Here is a 27704-nt window from a genome sequence, read left to right on the forward strand (position 1 = left end):
AATTTTTATATGATATGTATGATAATAGCACTTCAAAAACTTCCTAGTAGTAACCGGGACATTAAATCAGCCTCAAGAAGAATACAGAAATATGACCTAAGCATAGATTGTATGCTGAATGCTATTACACATCCTACACCCTGCTTTTTCAGTGTTAGCACCATTTAAAACGAAAAGAAGTTAGAAATCACTGTAGGTATCTTGAACCTGCAGGTCTTTTCAACTCAAACAGTGATAACTGAATTGATACACTAAACTTATGGTGTTACTTACATGTTACATTCAAATCTTTTTACAGCGTGACCTGGATTTCACAGTAGACTTGGATTTTAAAGGACAGCTATGTGAAATGTCAGTATCTAATGACTACAAAATGCGTTAGCAGGAAACCTTGCAGAAAGATGAAAAGGAGAATTTTATCAAGTCTTGAACTGCTGAGCTTCAAGCTAAGAACAACTGTTCACAAGATTATTTTATTACCTACTAGAATGTTTACTCTGATGGAGAGTGGTAACCTGATCTTTCTTGCAGATAGTACAGGGGGGCTGGGATCCCACTGTGAATGTACAGTATACAGAACTGTAGCTTTTGTCAAACATAGGAAAAATTAAGCAGCAGTCTTGAGTGTTCTGGTTAACTTCAGGATGGCAGAAGATGCATATACAAATTGTATTACTTACTGTGAATTTCTGGTTCTTCCAAGCTTTGCATGTTAAGATGATTAGGGCAGTTTTCTCACTATGAAAGACTACTACAGCACATTACTGTGACAGTATTACTGGACTTATATTCAATATAAATGAATATATATATATTGTACATGAGAAAAAAATAATTTCATAATAGGAATTTGTTTTGTGAATATTTAATTCTCATTATGCAGTTATGGAAAGATAATGATGTTACCTCTGGCACTACTCTAGGCAGTGATATATTCCATTAACTGTCCATCCAATGTTATAGCTTTGGTAAATACTTCATGCAAAGTGTACATAAGAGCTGGGCATTTACAGGAAGTTCAACAACTATATTTTTGAATGTCCTCTGGAAAATGTGGACCATTAGTTTTGAAATTCACTTTCACAACTGGATGTCTGTCAGAGCTTTAAAAAACATTTGCTTTTTATCCTTGAAAATATTCTGTGGTGAGTTTTTATAGCTGGATTTTGCATGAGACCTGAAATCAGACACCTAGTATTTAAATGTGATGAATGCAAAGTCTCTGAAATGGTGGATAATTCATGTTTTTTAGCCATGCCATATTTCAGTTCTTTGCAAGATTCTTAATACAAAATAATTAAAAAAATAGGAATTAGTGTTTCCTTTTGGTGATGTTTTAGATAAGTTTTAAATTGCAAATACTATTCTCAAGAGTGCAGTGATTTGCAGGAACAGATTAATGTCTTAAAAATTGTCAATGGCTTCTGATAATACTAAGATGTCTGTAGCTTCCCCATCCCCTTAAGCCCCTTGTTTTTCTTACAAAATCCCCCGCTTTATTGTTAAACCATTAAGTGCTTACAATTCCGTATATGTATGTATCAGATCTTTTTACTATATGAATGTAGACCATTTAATCACATGTATTTCATCAACAACTGCGTCATCAGTCCTATCTACCCATTTTCCAGTCTGTCTGGCATTAGGCACTAAACCGCTCTATCATGTATTGGATAAGATTGACTAGTTTTTTGCCTAAAAATCTTTTTAATCACCTGCAAATAAAGCATACTTGAAGATGTATTTTGCCAGTATTTGTCAACTTCTCATGCTTTCGAAAACTATATCTATTGATTTTCCCTTCACAGAAATTGTACAGTGCCTCCATTTTCTTATGGTCTAAAGATTATGGTCTAGGGATTGTATCACATGGTATCTATGTAGAATGAAATTAAACTGTATTTCAGCAGTAAAAGATGCTTTTTGCAATGTAGTTCATTACTGTTGTTTTAAAGCACTTTTCTTTCATTTTTTTTAAATGAGGGTGAACAACTTTCCTCACAAAATCATTAGGATTTATCTGTCAAATAATGCTGTCATTTTCAGGGAATCAGTTCAGCTGCTCTTTCAGTAATGGACTGGGAAAAAAACCTCTACAGGTCCCTTTCTAGTTACACTTTTGTGATTCTAAGACTTTAAGGTAAAGAATTCTACCAGATTTTTTCTCAGGCCCCTCCATTTATATAAAGATACTCAAATGTTTCCATCTTCTCTTTTGCCACTAATCACTGAGCTGACTATTACTGAAAGAAGAAAGACTCTTGCTTCATTTGCCTGAATTATACTTTGACAGCACTTCAAATCATCTACTTCTTTTGCCCACTGCACGAATCTTTAATAAATTTAATATTAAAAGAAAAACAAAGAAGAAAAAATCCACACCTTGTTTAAAACAAAAATAAGAACATTAAAAAAAAATTCCCTAGGGTCTTTACAGAGAATGTGCCATTTTTGCCTGACAAAATGCCATTTTTGCCTGACAGACAGCACTGGTCAAGAAGCAGAAAAAAAAACTTGATCGGGACAGCTCATTAACCAATTTGAGAGGCATTCAAGCAGTGTTCAATATTGACTGCCCTTTCTGTCTCATCTTTCAACTACTGACAGTGTGGTGAAGATTTCTCTTCAACAGTGGTCAGTGGCCACCTTGCCTTAGTACTTAAAGTGCCCATTCACTTCAGCATTGCAAGATTAAGTCCTGGCTCATACTGTTAATGGCACAGTTCTGGGATGGTAATCAGACCTCAGGCACACTCAGTCCTGGAAAATTGGCTTGTGCTTTTCTTCATTTCAAAAACATATCACATATTTCTCCATCACAAAAAGAACTGAGAGTACCTATTGCAGTGTGGCTGAGTGTTTTTAAAATCAAAGTGATCAAAAAGCAAATTCAGGCTTCCAAGGCCATTATACATGTTACCTACCACAAAGGTTTTGAAAGCACCAATAAGTTCATTATCAACATCAGTGAAATAGGTATGCAAAAACTTACAGACTGTTAGGTTTTGCTCAGCAATCCAGCAAGTACCTGCCACTGAGTCTGAGCCTAATTTTCTCAAGGCTTGAACAAGAAGGTCTTCTGTGGACTCCAGGGTTGAACCAAAGCCACTGGTTTTCAAAGCTTTACATTAAAATACTAATGACAAAATGACTGCTGACAACTGAACCAGACACATGTTTAAAGCATTTAGTTTCCTTCCCACTGACAGGAAAAGAAGAGCATGAGCTGAGGACAGAGCATGAGAAAGAAACTGATATACAGTATTTACACAAAAGACTGTCCCTGATGAGTAGTACAGCACTGGAGAAAAGAGAAAGCAGGTCACCTCTGCCTTGACTCTGATCCAAGGCAAAAGTATTAAATCCCTCCCAGGGATTTTCCTGTCACTTGAAACACAAAGAAACATAAAAAAAAATTAAATACTGAGGCATAGTGGGCAATTCACACTTGCAGTGCTTGTAAGGATTAAGGAAGCAGTCTGTAATGTTAGGAGGGCCACTCTATTCCCAAGGTTCTCTACAGAACAGTATAGTATGACTCCATTCTCACATGCATTTCTTATTCCCAGCACAAACTAGCCCTTTACAGATGTTATTAAAGTTTCAGGCTTGGCTTGGGTTTTGCAGGGGTCATTCTGGGGACTTTCCTGTGTGCAAAATTAGGAAGTTTAGAGCCTTTTTACACCATCTTAGACTTTTAATAGGGGGTGAAACAGTCCAGAATATAAACAATAGTATTACCCAAGGTGGCATGTTTTTACTACAGAGCTAATTTGAAGAACCTTCTCAGAGATAATTTCTTACAGGATTTGTTTTAAATTTAATATTAACTCATAATTTAACAAATACAGATTTGATTATACATAACCAAGAGAAACTTCATTCACTTAGAAGGTAATTTATAAAGGATACATTGTGTTCCACTTATATAAGGAAGAATAAATCCCCGCTTTAAGAAGATAAGGAAGTACAGGCTGGGAGCTGACCTGCTGGAAAGCAGCTCTGCAGAAAAGGACCTGAGGGTTCTGGTGGACAAGTTGTCCATGAGCCAGCAGTGCCCTTGTGGCCAAGAGGGCCAATGGTATCTTAGAGTGCATTAGGAAGAGCTTTGCCAGCATGTCGACGGAGATGATCCTGTGCCTCTACTCAGCCCTGGTGAGGCCACAGCTGGAGTGCTGTGTCCAGTCCTGGGCTGCTCAGTTAGAGAAACATGGAGCTCCTGGAGCAGGTCCAGTGAAGGGCAATGAAGATGATTAAGGACCTGGAGCATCTCTCTTACAAGGAAAGGCTGAGGGAGTTGGGCCTGTTCAGCCTCAAGAAGAGGAGACCTCATCAAGGTATATAAGTATCTGAAGGGAGGGTGTCAACAGGATGGACCAGGCTCTTCTCAGTGGTGTTGAGCAATATGACAAGAGGCAACAGGCAGAAGCTGATGCACAGGAGGTCCCCCTTTACTGTGCAGGTGACCAAGCACTGGGACAGATTGCCCAGAGAGGTTCTGGAATCTCCTTCCTGGAGCTACTCAAAAGCTACCTGGAAACAGTCCTGAGTAATGTGCTCTAAGGGACCCTGCTTGAGCAGGGGTTTAGACTACATGACCTCCAATAGTCCTTTCCAAATGTAGCCATTCTGGGATTATGTGATTTCCAAGAACAGAGACTCCCCAACCCCTCCTGGCAGCTGTTCCAGTGGTGGGCTAATCTCACATAAGCATTTTATGTTCAACTGGAATTTCTCATGTTTTAACTTGGGACTGTTGGCTCTTATTATTTTACTATTTGCCCCCAAGAAGAGTCTGGCTCTGTTTTCACTGTACTCTCCATTAGATGCTGGAAGATACAATTAGTTCCCACCTTAGTTCCCTCATGGTACCTCCTCTCTTCCCTATACAACCCATGATTGCACCCTTTTATATGAATTACACCTCATATCCACCTGTAATCCCTCCTCCCCTTTTTTATCTTCTAACAGAGTCTAAGTATATATTGCTTCTGTTACACAAGTTTTAACAAACGTACCTAAGGGTTTTGCAAAGAATATAACCCCAAGGATCCACTATTCAATGAGAACTTCAGGTTCTCTTACTGCATTGTGTTGGTGGCATTGAGGACACATTTTATGAGTAATTTTCAGGTTGGCATACAAGGTCTAAGTTTATGCCAGTGTGTGCACTTGCCTAGTTTGAATATACAACAAAGCCACGTGATTTCTTTTTCAATAGGCATTCAGCATTCACAGACTAGTTCCAACTGGAAAAGTGGGAGTTTTTTAGTCTTTTTTGAAACATTTATTTTCAACATTTCTCAGAGATCATCTCAGATGTTAATCCCCAAAGCACACAGGCACGTGGGAGGAAGACAAATCCTTTAGATCACATCTAAACTTCCTAAAAATTAAATGTGAATTTACAGCACCTACAAATCTTCTTAAAGAGCAACTAAAGAAATAAACTTGGTGTTTCAGATCTGATAGAACAATATATTTAAAGAGCATGTGAATCATGAGCTAGAGATTTCCCAGAAAAATTATATTTCTGCACAGTATGTTGACTGAGGTGAGCCAGGGCAGTAGTACGCCCACAGGGAACAAGAATGTCCCCTGAAAATAGCTGCTGCTTCTGGAGATAGACACAAAAAGGTAAAAGACGTGTTCTACACAGCTGAGATGGAGAAAGAAGCAGACCACTGCTCACAGATGGCTGCTAAAGCAGAGCACCCATCCTTTAGACAAAAAAATTATTCCAGGGCACAAATACAGCTGAAGGGAAAGAAAAATGTTTTTATGACCTCAAAATTTTTGAAATCTCCACTGTTCTCTTTGCCTATATTTCCAGACTCTGCGGGCACCAATACAATTTCCCTGAATTTTCCCTTTTCTTAGCATGTTTGATATTTTTCTCATTTTTCAGTGGAAACAAACATTGGAGATAAGTGATGATGCAAACAACATAAAGATAGCATCTTTTGAGAAAGCTTGGAGAGAACTATAGCGTGATTGTGAAACAGAAAGAAACCATGTTAGCTTTGAGATGACAACTACAACACAAAATCAGTCTTACTTCTCACAGAGCACACAGGGCTACAATCCAGGTCATTCCTCTGAATCATCAAATGTGGTCTTTTAGAAGCACACCAGCAAAATCAAGCCTAAGCTGACCTATAAATCTTCATGTGGAAAATGGAACATCCTCTTTTGCAGATTGACTCTGTGTTTTTGTGCCTAGCCATTTTCCATTTGCTCACATAAACCATCAGTACTTCCAGTACAACACAGCCCTAGAACCAGAAATGGACTCCTCTGTTAAGGTCACGACAGTATTTAATCACAAACCATACAAGCTCTGCCATTTTGAAGCAGGTTATGAAATGGCAGCCCCGAAAGGCATGTGTAACTCATTAACAGTAACTTGCAATGCTGATCAGTTAGCAGAAGTACTTTATCATCATAGTGGCATATTTTCACATTTATTGGCATGACAAATCAGTGTCATTAGCTAATGAGATCTGATTGAAGCAAAAATAATTGCTATTATCCCCACTAACAGAGTATCTCAGAGAAAAAAAGCTCATTATTTTCCTTGCTTTCTATGGGATGAGTGTAGGTAGGCAAGCAACAAAAGTGCTGTGTCAGGCAGAAGCATGAGCATGTGATGGATAGAATTTGTATGTCAAGTAGACAAAACACATCATGACAATAAATTCTGAGCTATGAATTGAGGGTATGGAAGCAGCAGAATTCAAAAGGTCAAGGTATCCTTTACCAGTAAAGATGTGGAGATAATTAGGAAAATAATCAGCAAATACTCAGAAGACCAGGTAAACTGGTCTGACTCCTCCCACTAACAAAGGTAGCAGAGACATTAAAACATTTTCTGGTGAGAAATTTCCATTTGAATTCTCTTGCCAAGTGATACTGTTAAGTAGGAATTCTGTTAAACAGCAGGATGTCCGATCTCAATCTGAGCAAATGCCTAGAGCATTCCAACCTAATGTTCATGGGTCCAAATGCAAAATTCACTTCTGCTTGCCAGAACATTTGACACTCTGTTATGTTCTTCCCATTCTTGTTCTTTCAACAGTAGTGGCACAATATGCTATTTCTTTTCCTTAATCTTGAGATGTTTCTAACTTTTACTTTAGTGATATACAGGATTCCTCTTCTGGAACCTGCCTATAAATCAAAAACAGACCTAAATCAAACTTTTCAACTAAGCTGTCCTCATCTCTTATTTGCCTGTGTGTCGTGTTCTTTTTATTATGGTCCACTCATGTAAATGCCTGTGGTAGTGAGGATAAATCTAGTCAGCCTGGAGATCCTGCCAGTTCCAAGGAACTCAGGACATTTAAAAGGAGTCAGAATTTCAGAAGTCAGAAAGGTCCAGTGATTTATCAATCTCTTGAAAACATCCATCCCCACTGCTGAAGCAGGACAAGCTGTAACAGGTTGTTCAGGACCTTTTATAGTAGGGTTTTGAATATCTCCAAGGATGGACACTCCATAACCTCTCTGAGAAAACTATTTCAGTGTTTGACCACCTACACATTAAAAAAAAATAATTTTTTTGTTAAGATGGAATTTCTTGTGTTTCAATTTGTGCCTGTAGCCTCTTCTCCTGTCACTGGTCACTCTTGAGAAGAGTCTGTCTGCCTCCTCTTCATTCCCCACATCCATGAAGTATTAACACACTGACAAGATCCCTCTCTCTTCTTTAGACTCTCTTGGCCCAATCATGTAACATGCCTGTAGCAACTAAAAATGTGGGTTAAAACTCTAACTTGGAGGACTGTATTCCTTAAAGTACTGACTTCTGAAAGTATCTAGAGGCTAGTTACAGTAGTCTGTCCAATCTTAATTGCTAGGAGACTATAGCAAAAAATGGTTAGACAATCTCATGATGGATGAGTGCAACAACATTTCTTAAGAACAAGTTACTGATGGTATTTCTGTATACCATAGCAGCAAAATGGGCACAGTAATTGCATGGAATTTTGGTGTCCTGATTTTTGATTTGGGCTGGTAGAGCTTGTTATTCAAAATAAACACAGGTGGTTCTCTATGAAGAATAAAATTAAGCTGTGGAACTCCTTACCAAGGATACTGTAGAGCTGATAGATTTATATGAGTTCAAAATAAGACTCAACATGTTCCAGTTTTAGAGGAGAAGCCAATGGAGGGTATTTTAATACATAAAACCCATTTCATCCTCAAGAAGACCCTGCAAAGTAGGGGGTGCAAATCAGAAGAATATCAAAGAAAATATCATAAATTGCCGCCCTATTGATATTTCTTTTAGGCATCTGGTTTTGGCCACTGCTAGAGATAGGATACTGTATTAAATCAATCTGCTGTTTGATCCAGTATGGAAACTGGAGAAAGAGCACAAGATGACTTATAATCTCTAGGTATTGGCATTACATATTAAAGGCTCTTTAGTCTTCTGTAAGAGAATATCAACCAGAAGCTGAGGCCAGTCATTTCAAAGAGAAAATAACAGCATTTTTAACAGTGAAGAAGACTACCAACTTTCTGAGCAGTCTGTTCCAATTGTCAGTCCAATTAAGGTTGTCAGTTCTTAATGCCTTCAAATCAAGATACAAACAGAATGTTTTAGATTTAATTCAGAGTAACGGGGTGCAATGGAATAGTAGGTGATACAAAATCAAATTGACTTAATGGGCCTTTTTCCTTTCAAAATCCTACAATTCCATAAATCATGTCTTAGCAAAAAAGTTCATTGTACATTTATGTAGGGAAGAAGTGCAAAACTACCAAATGTAATTCACTGCTGAGGACTTCTTGCCTTCTGAACCACTAATGGACAGCAAAAGCAAATGGAAAAAGTACTTTTAAATTAAGCTAACATTTTAACCTGAAATACTTTTCTTTAACTGCATAATTGTGGGATTTACAAACTTTTATAAGAAAACTGAGCAGACAAGTGTTTTTCCACGGCAGAAGATAAACTTGTCCTTTGATTTCTTGTTGAAGAAGGCAGTAGTTTTCTCTGTAGAAAGTAGAAACTACACATCTTATCTGAGTTTAGTAATTCCTTGCACAGTCTCCCCTGGGGCTTCTAATGATTCCAATGATTTCAGTGTAGAAGGTGACTTTACAGTGTGGTTACAAATAAAAATGCCTATAGCATACCTGTAGAAAGTTTTACTCCTATCATTCATCTTTCTCTGCTGACAGACATGTCATTTAATGCAAATCAGTTTCTCTGTTAGAATAATACCTAAAGAAGCTCTGTCGCTGAGAAGCTGCATTAATGATTTATGCCTCATTTCAAAGGGATGAGCAACGGCCTTATTACAGCTTCATAATATAAATCCATACAATACAGGGTTGCTATGACAACTGATGAGCCCTAATAGCTAGATTCAAAGGACCTTGTTCAAAACTGTCACTTAGTGCAGTTCAATGTAGCTCAGTCATTTGCACCTGTAAGAACTGGGAGAAGGCCATGCAGGAACAGAACAGAGCAGAACAGTTCACTTACAGTCACAGCTTTACAGCTGAGTGCCTTACCTCTGAGCTATGCAGTGGTAGCCTGGAGGCTTTTCAACCCCTAGCAGAAGTATCCAAACTGGTGTTTGGCTGCAGCAATACTGGGCTCACCACCAGCCCCCGAAGCCACCTGAGAAGCATGGTGAATTAGTTCACATCCAGTTCCATTTATCCATATTCAAAAGATGAAATTACAAAGAGATAAGACAATTAAACACCTTGCTGATACTGAAAATGGGCTGCCCACTCCTCTAGACTTCTTTTCTCAAAACTGTGATCTTAGCTGTGTTTTCCGCCCAAATCCTCCCACTAACTCTGATATTTGTCAGATTTTGCTGGGCTAGTTCAGCTCACTAATCCAGTAGATTAGTGAACTCTGCCTTCTCCCCCCCCACCCCCCGCCTTTTCCCTTGAGATTCTGACAAGGGAGTAACTTAAAGTGGTTTATTGCAGAGTTCTAATGCCTTGAAAAAGATAAAATGGAGGAGTAATGACTAGCAGGGATGGTTGCAAACCTATCCTGTACTCTACCCCTGAAAAAGATGGCACCTGAGCATTTCTAACAGCTATACAGACACAGTAATATACACATGCATGATTCATATGCTTGATTTGCTCTGCAAAGGCTAAAGATGGCACAAGATAAAACACCAGGCACAACACCATATATTATAGAGGGATGATAGTTGTGGCTGCTGCTGTTCCTTTTTGCAAGTCCAGACAAAATCTGAGCTGAGTACATATTGCAAAGGTGCGGATACACACACAACACAATAATGTCATCAGCCACACAGAGAACACAGCAGGGTCTTCACTGTTCATTACTCATGTACACATAAACAGCACTCAAGTAATATGAGCACTTGAGTAAGACTCGGAGTCACATAATGTTCTACTTGAATGTCTCCATTCCACAGGCTTCCCTACTCACTTCCTGTTTTCAGTGAAAACCAGTAATTCCTAGTGAGAAAGCTCCTCTGAATCTGAGTTCTTCTAGGAATGGCAAGACTTGCAATGATTGTTGTGCCCAGAAGAAGCACATTCTAGAAAAGGCACTGCAAGGACACTGATGGCTGCAGAAGCTAAACATCATTTTCCAGTATAGCTGGATTTGTTTGAAACACTTTCCTCTTCAGTTTGAAAGGAAAGCAGCAATGCTTATCTGACTAATCAGATGTCCTTTAACTTCCAGTACATTCGGAAGGAATCAGTGTCACTACATACACTATTTCAGATTAGTAATAGGAAGGAACTTTTATACCTGCCTCTAAATTTAACCTACAGATTTTTTTCCCTTGAGAAGTCTATTTTCATCATAAAATAATCAGTTGCCTTTTACTAGTTTCATATTAAAAGAACTTTAGTTGTTTGAGGTGTAAACAGGTCAAAGTGTCCATCTTTCTTTTTTTCAAGAGTATATGTGAGTGCTATTGCAATTCCTGTAATTTCAGTAATCAAAAAGACCCATTATTTCAACAGCTGTGGATGAATTCAGGAAATTGCTACTGATTAGCTTTATGAGCATCTTTCTGCTTTCTAAAACAAGCTTCCACTTGTGCAGATGATGAAGTGGATTTATTCCAAAACGATCTCACATGGTAGAAAATTCTGCCAATATACGGATGTTGCAAACAAAAACGGTCTCAAGTTAGGAAATTTTGCTTGAGTTAATTTACTACGAAGCAACACAAATATTTTATCGATGATTCAGGTTCTGGGGAAAGAAAAAGAATGCAAACCACTAAACAAAAATATTCATGTACATTTTTTTTTCCTCTCCTCCGCTCCCAAATTTCAGTTTCTTTTATCTTCACATGAGGTACACTCTGTTAGAATTTACCCAGCGAGCCAACAGGCAGCACAGAAGTTGAGGCAATGTGCATAACACTTGGGCCAAACCAAGTAATATGACGTCTACCATTCACTGCCCAGTGCTTCCAGTTGTCCTGGACACAGGGATTCCAGTTGTCCTGTTCTTCATTTTTCCCTGCTCAAGCATGAGAAGTGACCACTGATTGCAGTTCTTTCAGAGGCAAACTTTCTTCAATTCCTTGTGTGTGGAGTGTTCCCACCTTAACGGCTGCAGATTGCTCCTTAAATATGTCATGGGAGGAGGTGCTGTGCACTACTCTCAGTAAGGTTAGAGTGTGCAATGATTTTTTTCCACTGTTGCTCGGTTCGCATCTGGGCAGGCTGGAATCATTTCTGGCTGGCACACAGTACGTCATGATCTCCCCATTCAAAAGGGCTAGAAGCACTGTTTTATATCCATGCAAATATGCTTTGTAGTGTGCATGATACCCAAAGATCTGTTAGTATTGGGTACTTGACCAGGTTGAGATAAATTCCTCCCACTTTCTCCTACCAACTCATCATCCTCTCTAAGAGTTTACGTACATGAAAACTGCCTGTGAGCTGATTCACTGTACAGAAGAAGAAGAAACACGTCTGTGTCAAGGAGTTACATCAGTGAACTTGAGAGGATGAAGCCTGCTGAGTGCAAGGAGCTATTTTTTCAGCAGAATTTCTCATTCTCTATTGTTGGTACTTTTCATTCTAGTAACGGAAATTTTCAAGACTTTATACATCACTAAAAGAATACACTACTGTCATCAATCTTACACCGCCTATGAATTTTTTTCATGGAAGACTCCATGACCCAGAGGACATGATGCGCAGTTGCATCATGATCTCAGCTTATCTTCATCCAAAAAGTTTTTGTGAAAAGGTGGACGGGGAGACTGCGAGCAAACTAAAGCTAATGCAAAAAGGGAGAGGGAGAGGGAGGGAAAGGGAAAAGGAAGAAAGTTTAACTGCTATCAAGCCAGAATTAGATTTCTGAAGATCTGAGAAAAATAATGACAAGAGGTATGAAACCCTGGTGGAGAGTCAGAAGACAGCAATCCAGCAACACAGAGATAAGATGGCATCAAGGAAAATGGAAAGCTGACAATTCCCACACCAGTTTGATGACCACCTGGGCAGTAGAACCTGTCCCAAACCAGAGTCTTTTCACATGTTATTCATACCTGTGTTCTGTAAGCACTGTTCAATCCATAAGTTCTGTTTATTCAGGTGTGCCAACGGGTGACTAGGCCCTGGCCTGAGGTTTAGCTAATCAAACAGACCATGAAAAACTCTGGGCATGACACAAGCAACTCTGAACATTACAAATAACAGAGTGAGATGCTGGTAACAGTTACGGACAGCACTGTGAGCAACAGCTGGACTTCACAAGTGGAGAAGGGGGAGTTACACAGTAACTTCACAGGTAATTAGAACAGAACAGTAGGGACTCTTTTGGGAGTGGAAACCTGCAAGGCCAGCAGCACCTAAATAATTATACCAATAATAGCATGTAAAGCTGAGGTAACTTAGGAAATGGTAGGAAGAAATATGTATGGGAGTACAGATGTAGAAAATCTGGGACCAACAGGGAAAAGGCATCTAGGGACAAGTTATTTCTTTGAGATATGAAGGGCAAAGAAAGGGAGAGGTCAGGGTGGATGGTGGAAGCATGGGAAAAAAAATCAAGAAAAGGTAAAGGGACCAGTTGTATACAAGCAAGCTGCTTATCTGACTAAGCCTTGTATCCCATAGCTGCAGGCTACTCAATCTTTTTATTAAACCTTATTTCTACCAAATTTCTGCATGATTCTGGGGAGAGGATGAGGGCAGAGTGAGAGGGGGAGAGCACAGCAAGTCACAGGATTTGTATACATGGATGTTTTCATTAGCAAACTTCAATCTTGATTTGTTGGAAAGGAAGAGGATTGGGCTATCTGTGTTCCTATTTATGGGAATGATGTTTGTGTAATGTGGGTGACAAGCAGTGAAGACATCAATCTCTGTGTGGTCTGTGTGGCTGATGAGGTTAAGTGTTGTGTGTGTATCTGCACCTTTGCAATAGTATTCTGCTTGGGTTTCGGCTGGACTTACAAAAAGGAACAGCATCAGCCACAGTTATCAGTCCGAGACACAAGATACTTCCTGGGTCTTAGATTGCACCAGATTTGTCTCTAGTAGAAGAAATCCCTGTCATCACAGGATTCAGCTGCTCCTTAGCATTGTTTGCCCTCAAGTTGTGTATATTCTGCTAGCAGGGTCTCAGTGCACACTAAAAGACGTCCAAATAAAAATGATCCTGTGGAAGTCACATAAAGAAAATTCACCTCACATGTCACTGTCCTTCAAAATTGAGATGACCCTCAAGGGAATAAGAAATTAAGGATCTGAATTTGGGAGCTTGTGAGGCTAGAGTCATGGGCAGTAAAGCTGAAATTAAGCCTTCAAACTGTCTTCCTGAGGCTTACAGAGGCCTGGAAGAAATATTGCCAGTTCTGATGTTGACGGGGTAGAAAACACTCTACTGCAGGGGAACAGATCATTCAAAGCCAATTAGCACAGCCAATATTTAAACTGATGACACTTCTTCCCTAATTGAAATTAGGACAAAGAGTTGGTTTTGTTGATGTTTAAATTAGGGGCTGCACTAGTTCAGCCAGGACCGAACACAGATGGTTCAGTTCTGAGATTTCCATGATGGACAACATGCAACAGTCGATAACGTGACTCATCTTTCCACAAGCAATCATGGTTTTCAAGAAGCAATCCTGGGAAGTGAACAGAAAGCCTATTGATTTTCAGTAATGGATGCTTATTGTGTTCCTTTTGTGTTTTACAGCTTCTTAGGCACCTCACTGAAACCAAAGGGTTTTTTTTTTTATTTGGATGAGTAGATTCTCAGGAATCAACAAGGGGAAAACTCCTAAGCATCAGCTTATCCTGGGCTACTTAGTTCATCTATCATTACTGATAGAAGTAAAATTAAAACCCTGGTTATGCTACCTGAGAGGGAAGGGCTCATGTTTGGATCCCAACTCATAGGAAAGGGTATTTGAGTGCTGGTATGGATATAGAAATTGTTGTAGGGGAAAGTCTGCAAACCTCTATTGTATAGTTCTTGGAACTCGATACATACCTTTGGTCAGACTGAAATCCCAAGGGCACAATTAATTACTGACAAAGTTTTTATCCAAAAATAAGTTACTGAGTTAGTGCTTAACATTCATCTGTAGTTTCAAATTGATTCATTATTCAAATGAAAAATAACTTTTTAAAAACATTTAGAAAAGGAATTAAAAACAATGTCTGTAACAGTCTCATATAATGAAATCTACAGTTTTGCTTGATATTTTAATGCATAATAAATTATGTCATGCGTTCTAGTTTCCAAACAACCTCGCCATCATGGATAATTGTTCTTGAATGCTTACCACAGTAGCTTTATGCAGTGAAGACATATACCAACAGGAATAATTGTTGATCATGTGCTGGAAGGGTGACCCATTCTTAAGTTTCTTTTTTTTGTATATATTCGACAAAGGTTTTCAAAATTAATTATGACATTTGCATTTCTTATGATCTGATTTTCTAAAACATATCCCCGTGGGTTTGATTTTTCAAACACTGTATCTCAGTGCACTCAGGCCCTGGGGGAACGCTGTGTGGCAGATGCTTTTGAAAAATCAGTCACATGTTTAAGTACACGAGGAATTTTTTCTTAACATTGCTAAAGAGAGCAATATCTCACTGGATTTTGGTGAGATTTTTCACTCCTTAAATGCTGGTAAGTTTCTCAAAATCTTCCTCAAAGTAAGATCTGCCGTTTCTGAAAATTCTACCTCCAACATCTGGCATGAAACTTTGTATGACAGACTTTTGGAGATAAGGACCTGTTCAGTCAGCCTAACATACTTAGTACTACCAACAATTATACCTATACCAATTTTTAAAAAACTGTAACAAAGGTTAGCACAAAATCAGGATCTAAAGAGCTCTGAAATAAGCAGTATTCAGAAGACAGGTCATTAACATCAGTAAGAATTTACTTCACATTCCAAGTAGTTTTCTTCCTATAAAGTTATTTCTTATTATTAATAAAATGGTATCTTCTACAAGCCTGATAATAAAGCAGGATTCAGTGGTGTTAGGCATCAAACAGAATTAAAAGACTGTTACTGCCCCAAATACATTGTCAATTAACTGAAGGTAATATTTATAAAAGCGGAGATCAGAGCACATGAAGATTTTAAGTTTCACTTACACCTACACTCAGAACACAGCAGAATATTTGGCAGATAAAAGCAAATCTGACAGTGCTATGTAGTGTCGTATAAACGTATGACACGCCCCAGCATTTTATTGCCTGATACAGCAAGACTTTTTATTCATATCAGATTGAAGTTCAATGGTTTTCTCTTTCACTTTATCTTCATGTTCTTTTAAAAACCTGGGGGAAAGAAACAATGCTTTAGAGAAAAAAGTCAATAATACTCATAAGAGATCAAACAAAAAACATTTTCCCAAGCCTATAGAATTGTCCAGAGAATAACAGAAAATGATAGAATGTTGCAAACTAACAAACAAACAGAAAAGTACAATTACGGTGGCTCCATCACAAAACTGCCTTTGTTCACTTAGTTAGAAAAATTCAGTTAGTGCTGATTGTTAGCATTTATTGTATGTTATGGAGACTCAAAACAGTGACTTCTGTTTGTTATTTCTGAGGCTGGAACAAAACAAAACCGTATCTAGCTACCTACACATTTATGAATTACCTGACACTTTCACAAAATTTCACTGATTTCAGCAACAATATTAAAGATCTGCTAACTCATTATCAGTGTCTATTTCTGTAAGTAGTTCAGAGGGCACATATTTTCCTGTATTTTTACCTCTAGCCTTTATATAACTTCAAAAATCCATTTCTCCCTGTCTCCCAGTCCCCAGGCAGACAGCAGAATTCGAGCTGTAATGAGCAGAGGGAAGAAAGAAGCATATCCAATGTCCTGCTGCAAGGAGTCAGCAGCATCCATTTTCAGGTATATTTCTCCAAACCTTCAAGACATTCTTGCAAGACCTATCACAACATCCTAGGCCCTCAGCTTTCCTGGCAACAATTCATGTGTTTCTGGACCTATACAGAGCTTTGCTAGCCTAACATAGGACTCTTTATGCACCTGAGCAACTACTCAGTCAGAGCAACAGGGTCAGGCTACAGATCAGTTTAAAAGGAACAAATATTTCATCACTCTAAGTTCCTATAAAACTAATTTAACCAAGAGAATTCACTCTGTCATCAATGATGGGGAAGTCAGGCATGTAAAGAACTCATAGACTGCGTGTTTCTTCTTACCTAGCTAAGTGAAGCACAGACTTTTCCACATTGTACCCAGAACATGCACTGCATTCATAGAAAATTAAATGGTAATCCTACAATCAAACAGAAAGACCATTTCAATTACTTTTGCACAATATCTCACTCCAGTTTTTCAAAAAGCAATGCAGATAAACTGAAATATGCAAATAAAGAAACAGAAATATATCATCGGAAAAATTATGATTTAACTCTAGAGCTAACAGTAAAGAGTAACAAAAGAAGTCCAACCATTGGTCACAAACAACTATATGATTCTCTTAGCAGATATTTGTTCTATACAGTAGCTTTAGCTGTAAGAGCTGAAACACAAACATGCCTTGTAAGGTACTGAAGTCTTGAGAGCTTTCCTTGTGACAATCAAACAACTAGTACATCACCGAGTGCTGGACAAAGCAGGAGAAAAGAATTCCAATAACTTCTGTTTCATCTTTTTGTATATGTGAATTTTTTCTGCACCTACTTTTGCAGTCAGCCTGCACCTTTGGTTTTGCAACCCCTGGGAGCTTTGCAATTAGGAACAGAAGATAAATGATCAAGTCTTGGAGAGACTCTCTGCACTTCAGCTGAAGTCTTATCACCATAAATGCAAATGCAAGAGATTATCTGCACAAAAGCCTGACCTGGCAGTTGTGACTGCAAAGAAGTTTGAAAGGGAATGACAGATAATCCTCCAAAATAGACATCTGTCTACCTCCACAACATACTACATTACAGCTCACCTACACTGCCTCTATGGTTTTAGAACATGTCCTTTTACCCATCCAGATTTCAAGGTTCTAGTCACTTTCCACTTTTCTATGTGTCTTCTTGCTATTTATGGCAGTAGCTTAAAATTCAGATAAATAAGTCAGTACCTTAGGAAATTACAATCACATCTGCAAATTTTCATTTGTTTGTTATAAACTGTGACTACTGCATTAGTATTTATTTAACCACTTTTCATAAGACACTTACAATTCAGTTTTCAAAGATTCCCATTAAAATAACCAGGTATTCCAGTTGTGGTTTGGGCTTTTTTACATGTATACACCATGCTTCAAAATTCACACAACTTCTGTAAATTTTTGTTGTCTTCACAAAATTTCAGAGACAAAAAGTGGGGAAAAGAAACATCATAAATATGGTAGTTTATTTTAGAATCATTAACAAAGGGCTTCGGTGTTAACAAATGTTAGTTTTGTATACGTTGCCAATGGCTGTATTGTTTGTTCTAGTGAAAAACAGGATTGAACCACTCACAGTAATTTCTGGATGGCCACATAAGCACAGAAGAGCAGAGAAGGAAGAAATCAGGCAATGTTAGTGTTAGATAGCTATTTTTTTTTAACCAGTGTTCTGTATAACATTTACAATTATGTAACCCTATGATTCTCTTGCTTTTCTTAGAAAAGGTTTAAGATAAAATTTGACTGGGTCAAATTTCTTGCTAGCTATGCAAACAGAAGTTTGAAATAAAATTTACACTCTCCTCTTTCTGCTCAGCTGATCAGAACTCTAACAGAAAACCCACAGCTACTTTATGTCAGTCAAGCAGAGAGTGATACTACTCTGACATCTTCCCCACATACAACAGAATGTCACTGGAGGAGAACTCCCAGTGATGACATCGTTTATGCTGGTATGAATCTAAATGGAAAGATAGCAACTTAAACTCAATTGATAATAATGGTTTAATTCTGTCTGGCTGGCAAAAGGTTTTCTCTGAAAGGGGAGACAGCCTGGAAATGCAAAGTGTCATTCCTTTGATTCAAAGAGGAAACTTTAATTGATAGCATACCCAAGGAGCACAAGTAGCCAAGAAATGCCATCCATCTCCATCCAAGAATTAGCTATTGAACCTTGGAGACCAGTGCCAATTACTTCATTTTAAAAACTTACCTATAAATCAGCAGACATCTAAAGAACAGGTAGGAAAATTAATTATTACTAAAGGGAGCTGGGTGATTTCTGTCCTGTAAAGTAATATCACTCTGAGAATAGCTCCCTCATTAGCAGTATTTATATAACAATGCCACTGACAGGTTGACAAAGAAGACACTGTAGGAACACACAGAAACAGTGCTCATCCCATGAAGCACATATAGTCTGCAGTCAAGGCTGACAAAGGCATTACTATCTTATTTTATAGTTAAGGAAGAGTGACAGAGAAGGATTTATTGACCTGCTTAAGATCTCTCAGGAAACGTGCAGTGCCAAAATAAAATCATTCTGAATACAAGCATGCCTGGACAGCACCTTTATCATAAAGCATTTTATTTTAATTATTGTCAGTGGCTACACTAATCCATTAAAATAGAACATCAGCTGTTCCTGGATGCTCACAATATGTCTGAATACTCTATGTATTGTGCTTATATGATCTCTTGATCAAGCTAAGCTAAACAGAAATTTGTTAAATGGAGTTTTCTTTCTGGATCCTCTGCTGAAAAAGTCAAATGGATTTCCATGATCCCTATGGTCATTCTATTCCCTTTTCTCAAGGTGTAACACACACTGCAACTACCAGTCTTCTCAAATGACGAGGACTCTCTTCAGGCTGCCATTCTTCCTTTTAATAACAAACCATGCTGCCTGCCTTGCAAAGGAGTTATGTGAATTTGTAGTACCCTGACTTACAAGGTGTTGGACAGAAGCAAAACAAGGGTTAACACAGCTGGGCTGGAATGGCCTCTGAAAGTACACATTCCTTTCCGACTACAGGAAAAGCTAGGTAAAACCAAACCCATCCTGTGAGATATTGAAACAGTTCTTAGAACTGCTGGACTTCAGGGTCAACAGGCTAATCTGTTTCTTTGTCTGCACAAGAACAGGTTGTTTTCACCAAATATGGCTGTATTTGTATCATCTCAGCATCTAGTCCGGTGTATTTTGGATCATGTGTGAGTAATCACTGTAGGTGATTATTCACAAAGTAAGTAACTCAGTTGCATTCACAAATAGAGACAGTGGTATGTGGTTTCATAGGAATTACATGGTCATTTAGCAAGAATTAATATTTCATTAAAATTCATGGTTATTATTAGCTCAGCAGGCAAATTATTATAATTTAATTATATCTATGCTGCTTTTCAACTAATCCATTGTCATTAATCATTCCTTAACTACCTCAGGCAGCACATTCACACATTCAAATGAGTCATTCAGATCCATTCATTTGATTATAACCATCTTATTTGACAACTTTCTTTGTTTTACTTATGCAAAACATTTTATTTTTTTGCATGACATGTTAGAATTAATAGCCTGGTGGGCTGTGAATTCTATATACTAGAATGATTCATCTCTGTTTTAACTAGTACAGTTTTTTTAGAGAGTGAGATGACATGTAAGACACCTACTCTCTGTCCATTTAGCATTTATGTGTCACTTGTTTTTTCACAGAAGGATTCAATGTTACACTCTGGAGTACCTTCCAGCCTCCAGGGTCTCAAAGCTATTGGCATATCCATGCATAAAAGAAAATAAAGCTGATTTCCTACAGGGACAATCTTTGAGGGATAAAGTTCAAGACTGATATTTCTCTCCTATTAAAACAAAATAATAGATACAAACCTGAATATGGAGGTATGATTTCAAAAGGCTGTATGAATAACCAGATTAAGATAAAAAGAGATCTGGCCTTAATTCTTTCAGTTACAGAGAGGTGCCTAGCAGCAATCTTTCCTGGAAGAAAAATTCAGCTGCATTTCAAATTTTGAAAATACCCTTTTTGATTACTAGCAAGCAGAGCTGTAAATCTATTTTCAAAGGAGAAACAAGTAAATATGTGAAATCCAGCACATTGTTTAATGTAGGTATATTCCTAGCAATTCAGTTAATTTTTCAGGAATATTGTAATGACTTATTATTAAATAAATGAATATTCTGCAGGCATTGGTGTTCAAACTATATGCACTGCATAGAAAGAGTCAAAAGAAAATTTGATAGGCATGGCACACAGGAATATAAACAAGTATCTGGTATTTGCAGTCTCTTTAATGCTTAAATTATGCCCATGGATAACCAGTGCTGTGGTAGATGCAGACTGCTAACTCATTTTATCTCCTTGACGGAAAGTAACTAAAAGTAAACATGTTTTCTACTCCTACCACAGGAGTAACAGATGGTCTCTGTGGTTTTACAGAAGGTAGGAGGGAGAAAAGGTCCCCAAATTATCTCTCTGTTAAGAATCCATCCACAGAGAAAAGGAAGAAAAAAAGAGAGAGAAAAAAGGAAGGGAAGAAACAAAAGAGAGACAAAAAGAGAAGAGACACAGGAGAGAGACAGTTAGAGTGAATTCTTAGATTTCTTTTTTCTCCAGTCATTTTTGGTGTTGTTTTTTTTTTTGGTTGGTTGGTTTGGTTTTGAGGTGTTTTCTTTTAATCTACACAGTGTTATAACTACTATAATTATCAACAATTACATCACTGAGAGATGAATTGATGAGGGTGATGAGGTTCCTAATCCTTAAAAATACTTGTCTGATCAAAATTAATCTGTGTTTCTATGAATTTAGATACATTGAGACTCCATTTTAAAACCTTCACCTTCAAGCTTTGTAAGGAGTTCCCTAAGTACAGGGAACCTTACCTTAGCAAGATGCTCTCCCATTCCCATAGGGACCTCACGTTCCTTTTCATTATCAGTTTTATTACCCAACAAAAGGACAGGCACATCCTCCCCAGTTGCCTCCTGCAGAACAAAGAACAAATATCAACTGAATGAGGCACTGTATTCAAAAATCACAGATCAAGAGGATAAAAACTAACAAATGTCACGCTATGACAAGACATTTAAGACTTAACACATGAGCCAGGTAAGTGGCACTTTACTTACAAACACATCAGGAGTTAAAGTTGGATAAAAGACATGAAAAAGACAGAATGCTTAGATTACACTAACTTGGCATTTTTTTAATAACAGCACAGAAGCTCGTTAGACTCTATATTAAAATGGGAGAGAGAAAACCACCATGCTACACAGGCTCAGACATTGTGTGTTTATTGCCATTGCTTTTCTAATTACATGGCCAAGAAAAATAATGACAACACCTGGGTACAATTATGCCAAATGAATTACATGAAATAGTGGAGAAATACACAGAATAGGCCCCCAAAAATACATAGAAGAGACAGAAATCAAAATTCATTCTGAAAAGGGTTATAATTATCACAGTGAGTGCCTTCATAAAGTGGGCTGAATGCTACAGCAGTAAATGGACTTGGCCGTATGTCCAACTTAGCAACAGTTTGCAGCAAACAAAATTAGTCAGTAAAGAAGAGTGAACTATTACAGCTTGGAAAAAGGTTTTAACCACAATATTCAATCTTTCTGAATCAAAATCTAAAAAGCTCTTCTAGCTTTTACCATTCTGAATTAAAAGTCACTGATTTATTAAGATCATATATTTAATAAGGGCCTGCTCTTATCAAATGCATGCTAACATTACTTAAGTGAGACTACTCATGTGGAATAACTATGCCTGTTTGGAAACATTTGAATGACTGAGTCCTAATTTGAACTCACAAAGCCAGCTCTTGGTCTTTATGGAAAACAGAGTATTATATTAGAGCACATGCCCAATAAAATCGGGATAAATGATCTTTACATATCAATTTGTCCCTTACTTTTTCAGTGAGCAAACAGGAAGTCACACTTTGTTCTCACTATGACTCAGCCCTTTTATAGCAGCAGCCTGAGTTTTATTTTTTTGTTCTGGCCACAAGCAAATTCAGCTGCTTACACTCTTAGTATGTTTTAATTTTTAGTTTCCTCAAGTCACTCAGTGGCATGGTCTAGGATTTTATTTTCATGTGGCTGAAAGAATGATTCCCAGGAAACTGAACCATCTATCATGTGACAGTTTCATAGCACTAATGTAGTACTTTGTAGCACTTCAAACCATCTTTTTAAGTTTATGGTTTATGTTCACAATATAGTCAATCTCCCATGAGCTACATGGTTTGACTTGGCTGTCAGACTGCTAGTGATGATCAATGATAATCAGATCACCATCACTGATCCAAAGCACCTCTCAACACTAGCAGTGATCCAATGGGAGTCATGAGCTAAATTACCTTTATGAGAAATCAGAGGATTCCATGCTGGGATTTCCCCACACCCATATCTGAAGTCCTTAAAAGCCTGTAACTATGATTCTTTTTCACAGATAGAGATTAAAAACACCTTCAGTGGTAACTGTGCAGACCAAACTCATTAGCAAAAATGTACTTGTGACAACACATGAAACATGTTGCTCTCTGTGTTTTGCCCTGCTAAGAGCCCTTGTTCAGAAGAAGGTAGAGAATAATGACACTCGAGTTTAGATTTAACGTTATGTCATGTTACCTCAATGCTTATCAGCCACTGCCTGACAGCTGTGAATGTGTCTTTTGCTGTTATATCATACATCACAATGACACCATCAGCTTTTCTGAAAAACTGCTTGGTAATACTTCGGTACCTACAAGTAAAAACGTGTTTATAGTTCTCTTCAACAAAAGCGGCAATCTGACACAGAAAAATTTATAGTAATTCCCCCCTCTCCCCTCCATCTCCCAAAGGAATATGTTGCCATACAGTTTCTTCTAATCATCACCTTAGTAAAGGTTAAAGCCCTCTTAACATGGTTCACCTATGCATTCAAAAATTCCATAAACTAGACAAGAGAGAAGCTGTAATACTGATCTTCACTGCAGATCCTGTTTGAAAGGTGAAGCTTATTATAAATCATAGTAAGCAATCCCATTCTTCTTGAAGCACCAGACCCCACAAATTACTACAAAGACAAATAATTTGCTTAAAAAGAAAAGGCTTTTTAAAAAAAAACTGTTTGGAAAAGTTCCCCCTGCTTTCTTTAATTGATTCTGGGTTAAGCTGGAAAACCAGTTGCATATCTCATCTTCTCCCGCCCTCTTTCGTTTTAAGATTGGAGGAGAAATTTCCCATTCATTAAATGCTCTTTAGTAACAGAAAATTACACAACAGGTGAGGAGATGGGGAAAGAAATTGCCACTGAAAACTTAAAGAAATTTGGAGTTCTTTGACTACAATGGGATTGTTTTGGTAAAAAAAAAACCTCTTTGTTATCCGTTAAGGCATTTTCTGTCATATAAATAATTCTAGGTGTATTTTAAAATCAGTCTTCCTCCTAAAGAAATTGTGCAGTGTTAAACTTTTAAGAGTTCAAACAAGAATCTCTTTTACAGATTGGCAGTTTTTCAATGGACTTAGCAGCAAATCAGCACACTGTTGATGCAAGGGAAGGATTTAAACTGAATCCACTGGCTCTATTAGGAATTTGTTCCTCTCCTGAGAAGCAGGATTAGGTCCATGCTTACTAATCTTCAAATAGACGATTCAAGGAAGCAAAACCTTGAAATGTATACTGGTTTTGACTGGGATAGAGGTAATTTCATCACACAGTCTTCATTTCGAACAATGAGTTTCGTAACTTTCACCCCTCCAATTTTCTCCTCCATCCCATTGGATGGGGGAGTGGAGGAACAGCTACACAGCTTAGCTGACTACTAGGGTTAAACCACAACAGAATGTTTCTCACCGTTCCTGGCCAGCAGTGTCCCAGAGCTGCAGCGCTACTTGGGTATTATCTACTGTGACAGTTTTCACGTTGTAATCCACACCTGCAACAGAAGTGCAAAGTAAGTTGTCTCCTTATATGCCGTTTGATCTCTGAAAAATGGATCCAGCAAATAGTAAATATACCAGAAAGGTTACAAGATAGATATTACATTAAGAATTATTTCTATAGCCTCCAACTATCAGAGGACAACAAGAGCTTTTATTTGTCTGAAGTTCTTCAGTAATAAAATAATGAATGTTAATAGCATAGTTCAGTTTTGTGAAAGCTGTAAGGTAAGTCAATTTCCAAATCAGAGAACATGAGCCAAGGGGCCATTTGACAGTCCACACCAGCCCAAGCCATTTGGCCTGGAATTCATGCTGTATAACTTCAGTTGTATGACATTTGTTAGTTTAGTCAGAGGTAGACACATAAGTACCTTCTGCAATTAGTGGAAAAACACAACACACAGCACAGGGGACAATGGAACCTGGGAGAAATGCTGAAGATAAATGGACAGAACACGTGGAGAACCCCCTACCTACCCTGTTCGGAACATAGAAGATGAGCTCACTACAGTTACATGAGTCCCCTAATTAAGGGGCTAAATGGAAGTGAGATAAAAATTAATTTATCTAAATTTTTACATTAATCCACTCCCAGTTTCCCTAACCTGTGAAGATATAAGTGTCTTCTGGATATTTATAACAATAATTAGAGTCTTAAATGTCAATCAGTCACTACCTCCTAATGACAATCTGCATTTTCTTGTATCACAATGTATGTATCACAAAATCACAGAATCATTGAATAATTCAAGTTGGAAGGGATCTCAGTAGGGCATCAACCATTTCTTTGGGGCCATTTTCCACATCAGTGGGATTTTTGCCACTGGCAGTAATGAAAAAGTATCTGCGTCAGCATTCCTTCAACAGACAATTACAAAATCTGGATGGAGGACATATCCATTGCTTATATCTCAAGGGAAGAAATTTGAACTGTTCTGTAGAAATTCAATGAGAAGACTCTTCTCCAGGTTGTTCACTTGACTTTTCAACTGCCTGGATCTTGCCAGCCATAGTCCACACCTATGAAACTCACTGATGTGAACATTAAAAATCAAAGCTATGACAAATACTTTCTTGCCATTTTCTTTGCAAGAACCCTGGATGACCAGCCAACATATGAAAAAGGTCAGACATTCCTTTTCTTCTGGAAAATTTGCACACACTGTGTAAGACCTCAGAGTCTAGAGAAGTGTATTAGCCAGTTACAAAACAACATGGATAGGACATAGCATATAGGTCTATAGGATATATGAATAGACAATTGCATGTAGGTGTCTAAGCTCCCATTCCACTTAATAAAGATGTAGTCAATGAAAACCTAGAAGTCTAGGAAATTACTAAGCTCACTTTGAAGTAGGCATCAAGGGTCAGGTTAATTGGTGCCTAGGCTCTTCTTTCTGACTGGATTAATTTGGAGAGGATGGCAGGGTAGAATTCAATTGTTTGCTCACAGGCACCTAGTGCTATCTGAGATGTTCTCTGGTAATCAACATATCTGTTTCAATATGGCAGAACACCCAGGAGACCTGCTCTCTTCCAAAGCAGTACGAGGACAGGATATCCATTTCAGAATAGTGAGATCTATAAGGAAATTCCAGCTTCACTGAAATCAGTAGGATTTTTGTGATTTATTTCAGTGCTGCCAGGATTTCACATCTCCATCAATTATCTGCTTCACAGCTTAGGAGAACTCATTTTGCATGTCCTACTTATACAATATCTGTATGCTTCTGTTTTATAACACAGGGTCTAATCTCAGTAGAAGCCGCTAAGTACTGTTGGAACAAAAATAATAATAGGAATAATGTTTCTTAAACTTACCTACAGTAGCAGCTGTGCCTGGGAAAAAACGATCTTCACAAAATCTTCTTAAGAATGAAGTCTTTCCCACACTCGAATTGCCCACAAAAATAATCTTGAATAAGTGCTCTGGGACAGAGTTTATTCTCTCCTCCTTCAAGTAAGAGCAAAAATTAGTCCCAAACTGTTCTATAAATTTTGTTGCCTCTCCAATTTAAGGCTGAGATGAGAAAAAGAATAGTTTAAATCCTATCATGTTCTCCATTACTCATGAAGCAATATTCTGTTCCTTAAAATAACTCAGCATTTCAGATGTTTGCTATGCATCATTCCAGATCATTTGAAGTGCAGTGATTTGCACTGAGCTCTGGAAGTATACTGAATATGAACCTTTGCATGACACTGCATTGAAAAATGAATGAAACTGCCAAAATTCATTTTGGCAGTTTATGTTCATGGCCACAAATCAAAATTTATAAAGCTTCACACAGCTCTGCTCAGTAGCTTCGCCCTATACCAATGACACAGAGGAAGCAGCACATCTTCATCTACATAACAGAAGCAAAGTCATAATTTTTTGGTTTATGCCACCAGATTCTTCTCTCTGCTACTACCATAGAGCCAAGAGCTTCCATCCAATTACTGCATTTCTGCATCTGTTGAACATTACAGGCAGAAACAGGGGGGAAAGAGAGAGACAGAGAGAGAATTAGACCAGTTAATCTGGCTGTAAACATTCAGCTATGTTTCTGTCATTTCATTTTTTAAGTAGAAGGAACAACGATTTGTTCTGCTTATCCAGGTCCTGTTTACTGCAGGCTAAGCTAAGTGAATGCTGGAGAGAATATTTATATCCTCTGTCAAGTAGGTCATTATTGCTTTGTATGTAGATCAGGAGTTGCTTAGGGAAGAACACTGTAGCACCAGCTGGTTTGCAGGGGGTGCCCTAGCAGGTCTCTTCTATTTTATGTAAAGGTGAAGGAAAAGGGAGTTCGAAAGTTTGTTTGCAATGCTGCAAAAGGGGAGCAAGATCATGATGGTATTGGCATTAGTATGTTGAGTTGGGGGCTGTGAGGAGGGAAAGGAGGGAGGGAAAGGCCCTCTGCCAGTCATTTGAGGTGCAAAACTCTCAAGACTGCTGCCTTCATGAAGACATAAGAACTGAATTCACTGCCCAACAGTCCTTTGAATGAGACACTGAAGTCTGGACTTGGAAGTGTATTCTACAAATATACTGAAGTCTTGCAGAAAGAAGAAACAGAGAGATGCGCTTATTGGGGAAAAACCCCAAACAACAAAACCTCAAGTTGCTGTCTTCCTTAGTATGAAAAAAATAAAATCATTCACTGCTGGAAATTTCGGGGACAAAAGTACATGCCTCTTTCATGAGCTGGGCTAATAGCCCATTACAACTATACAGAGGTTTCTTATCCTCCTTTTCTATTAAAATCCCAAACCCCACTGCAACTGTATGCTACTAGTAGTACACATACATTTATATAAAGCACATTTTCAGTTCTGCTGAAAAACATTCCCAGCTTATTAG

The 27704-nt window shown here is 38.0% G+C and overlaps 2 protein-coding genes across 6 annotated transcripts in view; one reads left to right on the forward strand and one right to left on the reverse strand.

Annotated features, from left to right (window-relative positions):
- The window catches only part of PRMT8 (protein arginine methyltransferase 8), a 57359-nt gene extending 55445 nt beyond the window's left edge, over nt 1-1914 (forward strand). For all 4 annotated transcript variants that reach the window (XM_018074747.2, XM_008921114.3, XM_018074749.3 and 1 more), the window contains one exon: nt 299-1914. In XM_018074747.2, the coding sequence (XP_017930236.1) occupies nt 299-382 (84 nt within the window). In that variant the 3' untranslated portion in view covers nt 383-1914. The remainder of the gene's footprint in view (nt 1-298) is intronic.
- A 13413-nt stretch (nt 1915-15327) lies between these two features.
- The window catches only part of CRACR2A (calcium release activated channel regulator 2A), a 54377-nt gene continuing 42000 nt past the window's right edge, over nt 15328-27704 (reverse strand). The window contains exons 13-18 of one of the 2 annotated variants that reach the window (XM_008921134.2): nt 26180-26312; nt 24270-24351; nt 23057-23171; nt 21299-21400; nt 16706-16782; nt 15328-15799 (exon numbers count right to left, since the gene is read on the reverse strand). In XM_008921134.2, the coding sequence (XP_008919382.1) occupies nt 15709-15799; nt 16706-16782; nt 21299-21400; nt 23057-23171; nt 24270-24351; nt 26180-26312 (600 nt within the window). In that variant the 3' untranslated portion in view covers nt 15328-15708. The remainder of the gene's footprint in view (nt 15800-16705; nt 16783-21298; nt 21401-23056; nt 23172-24269; nt 24352-26179; nt 26313-27704) is intronic. The other variant, XR_003916352.1, reaches the window with a different exon arrangement.

The sequence above is a fragment of the Manacus vitellinus genome, unplaced genomic scaffold (genome assembly GCF_001715985.3).
Source record: "Manacus vitellinus isolate BGI_N305 unplaced genomic scaffold, ASM171598v3 scaffold_83_pilon, whole genome shotgun sequence".
Classification (NCBI taxonomy): Eukaryota; Metazoa; Chordata; class Aves; order Passeriformes; family Pipridae; genus Manacus; species Manacus vitellinus.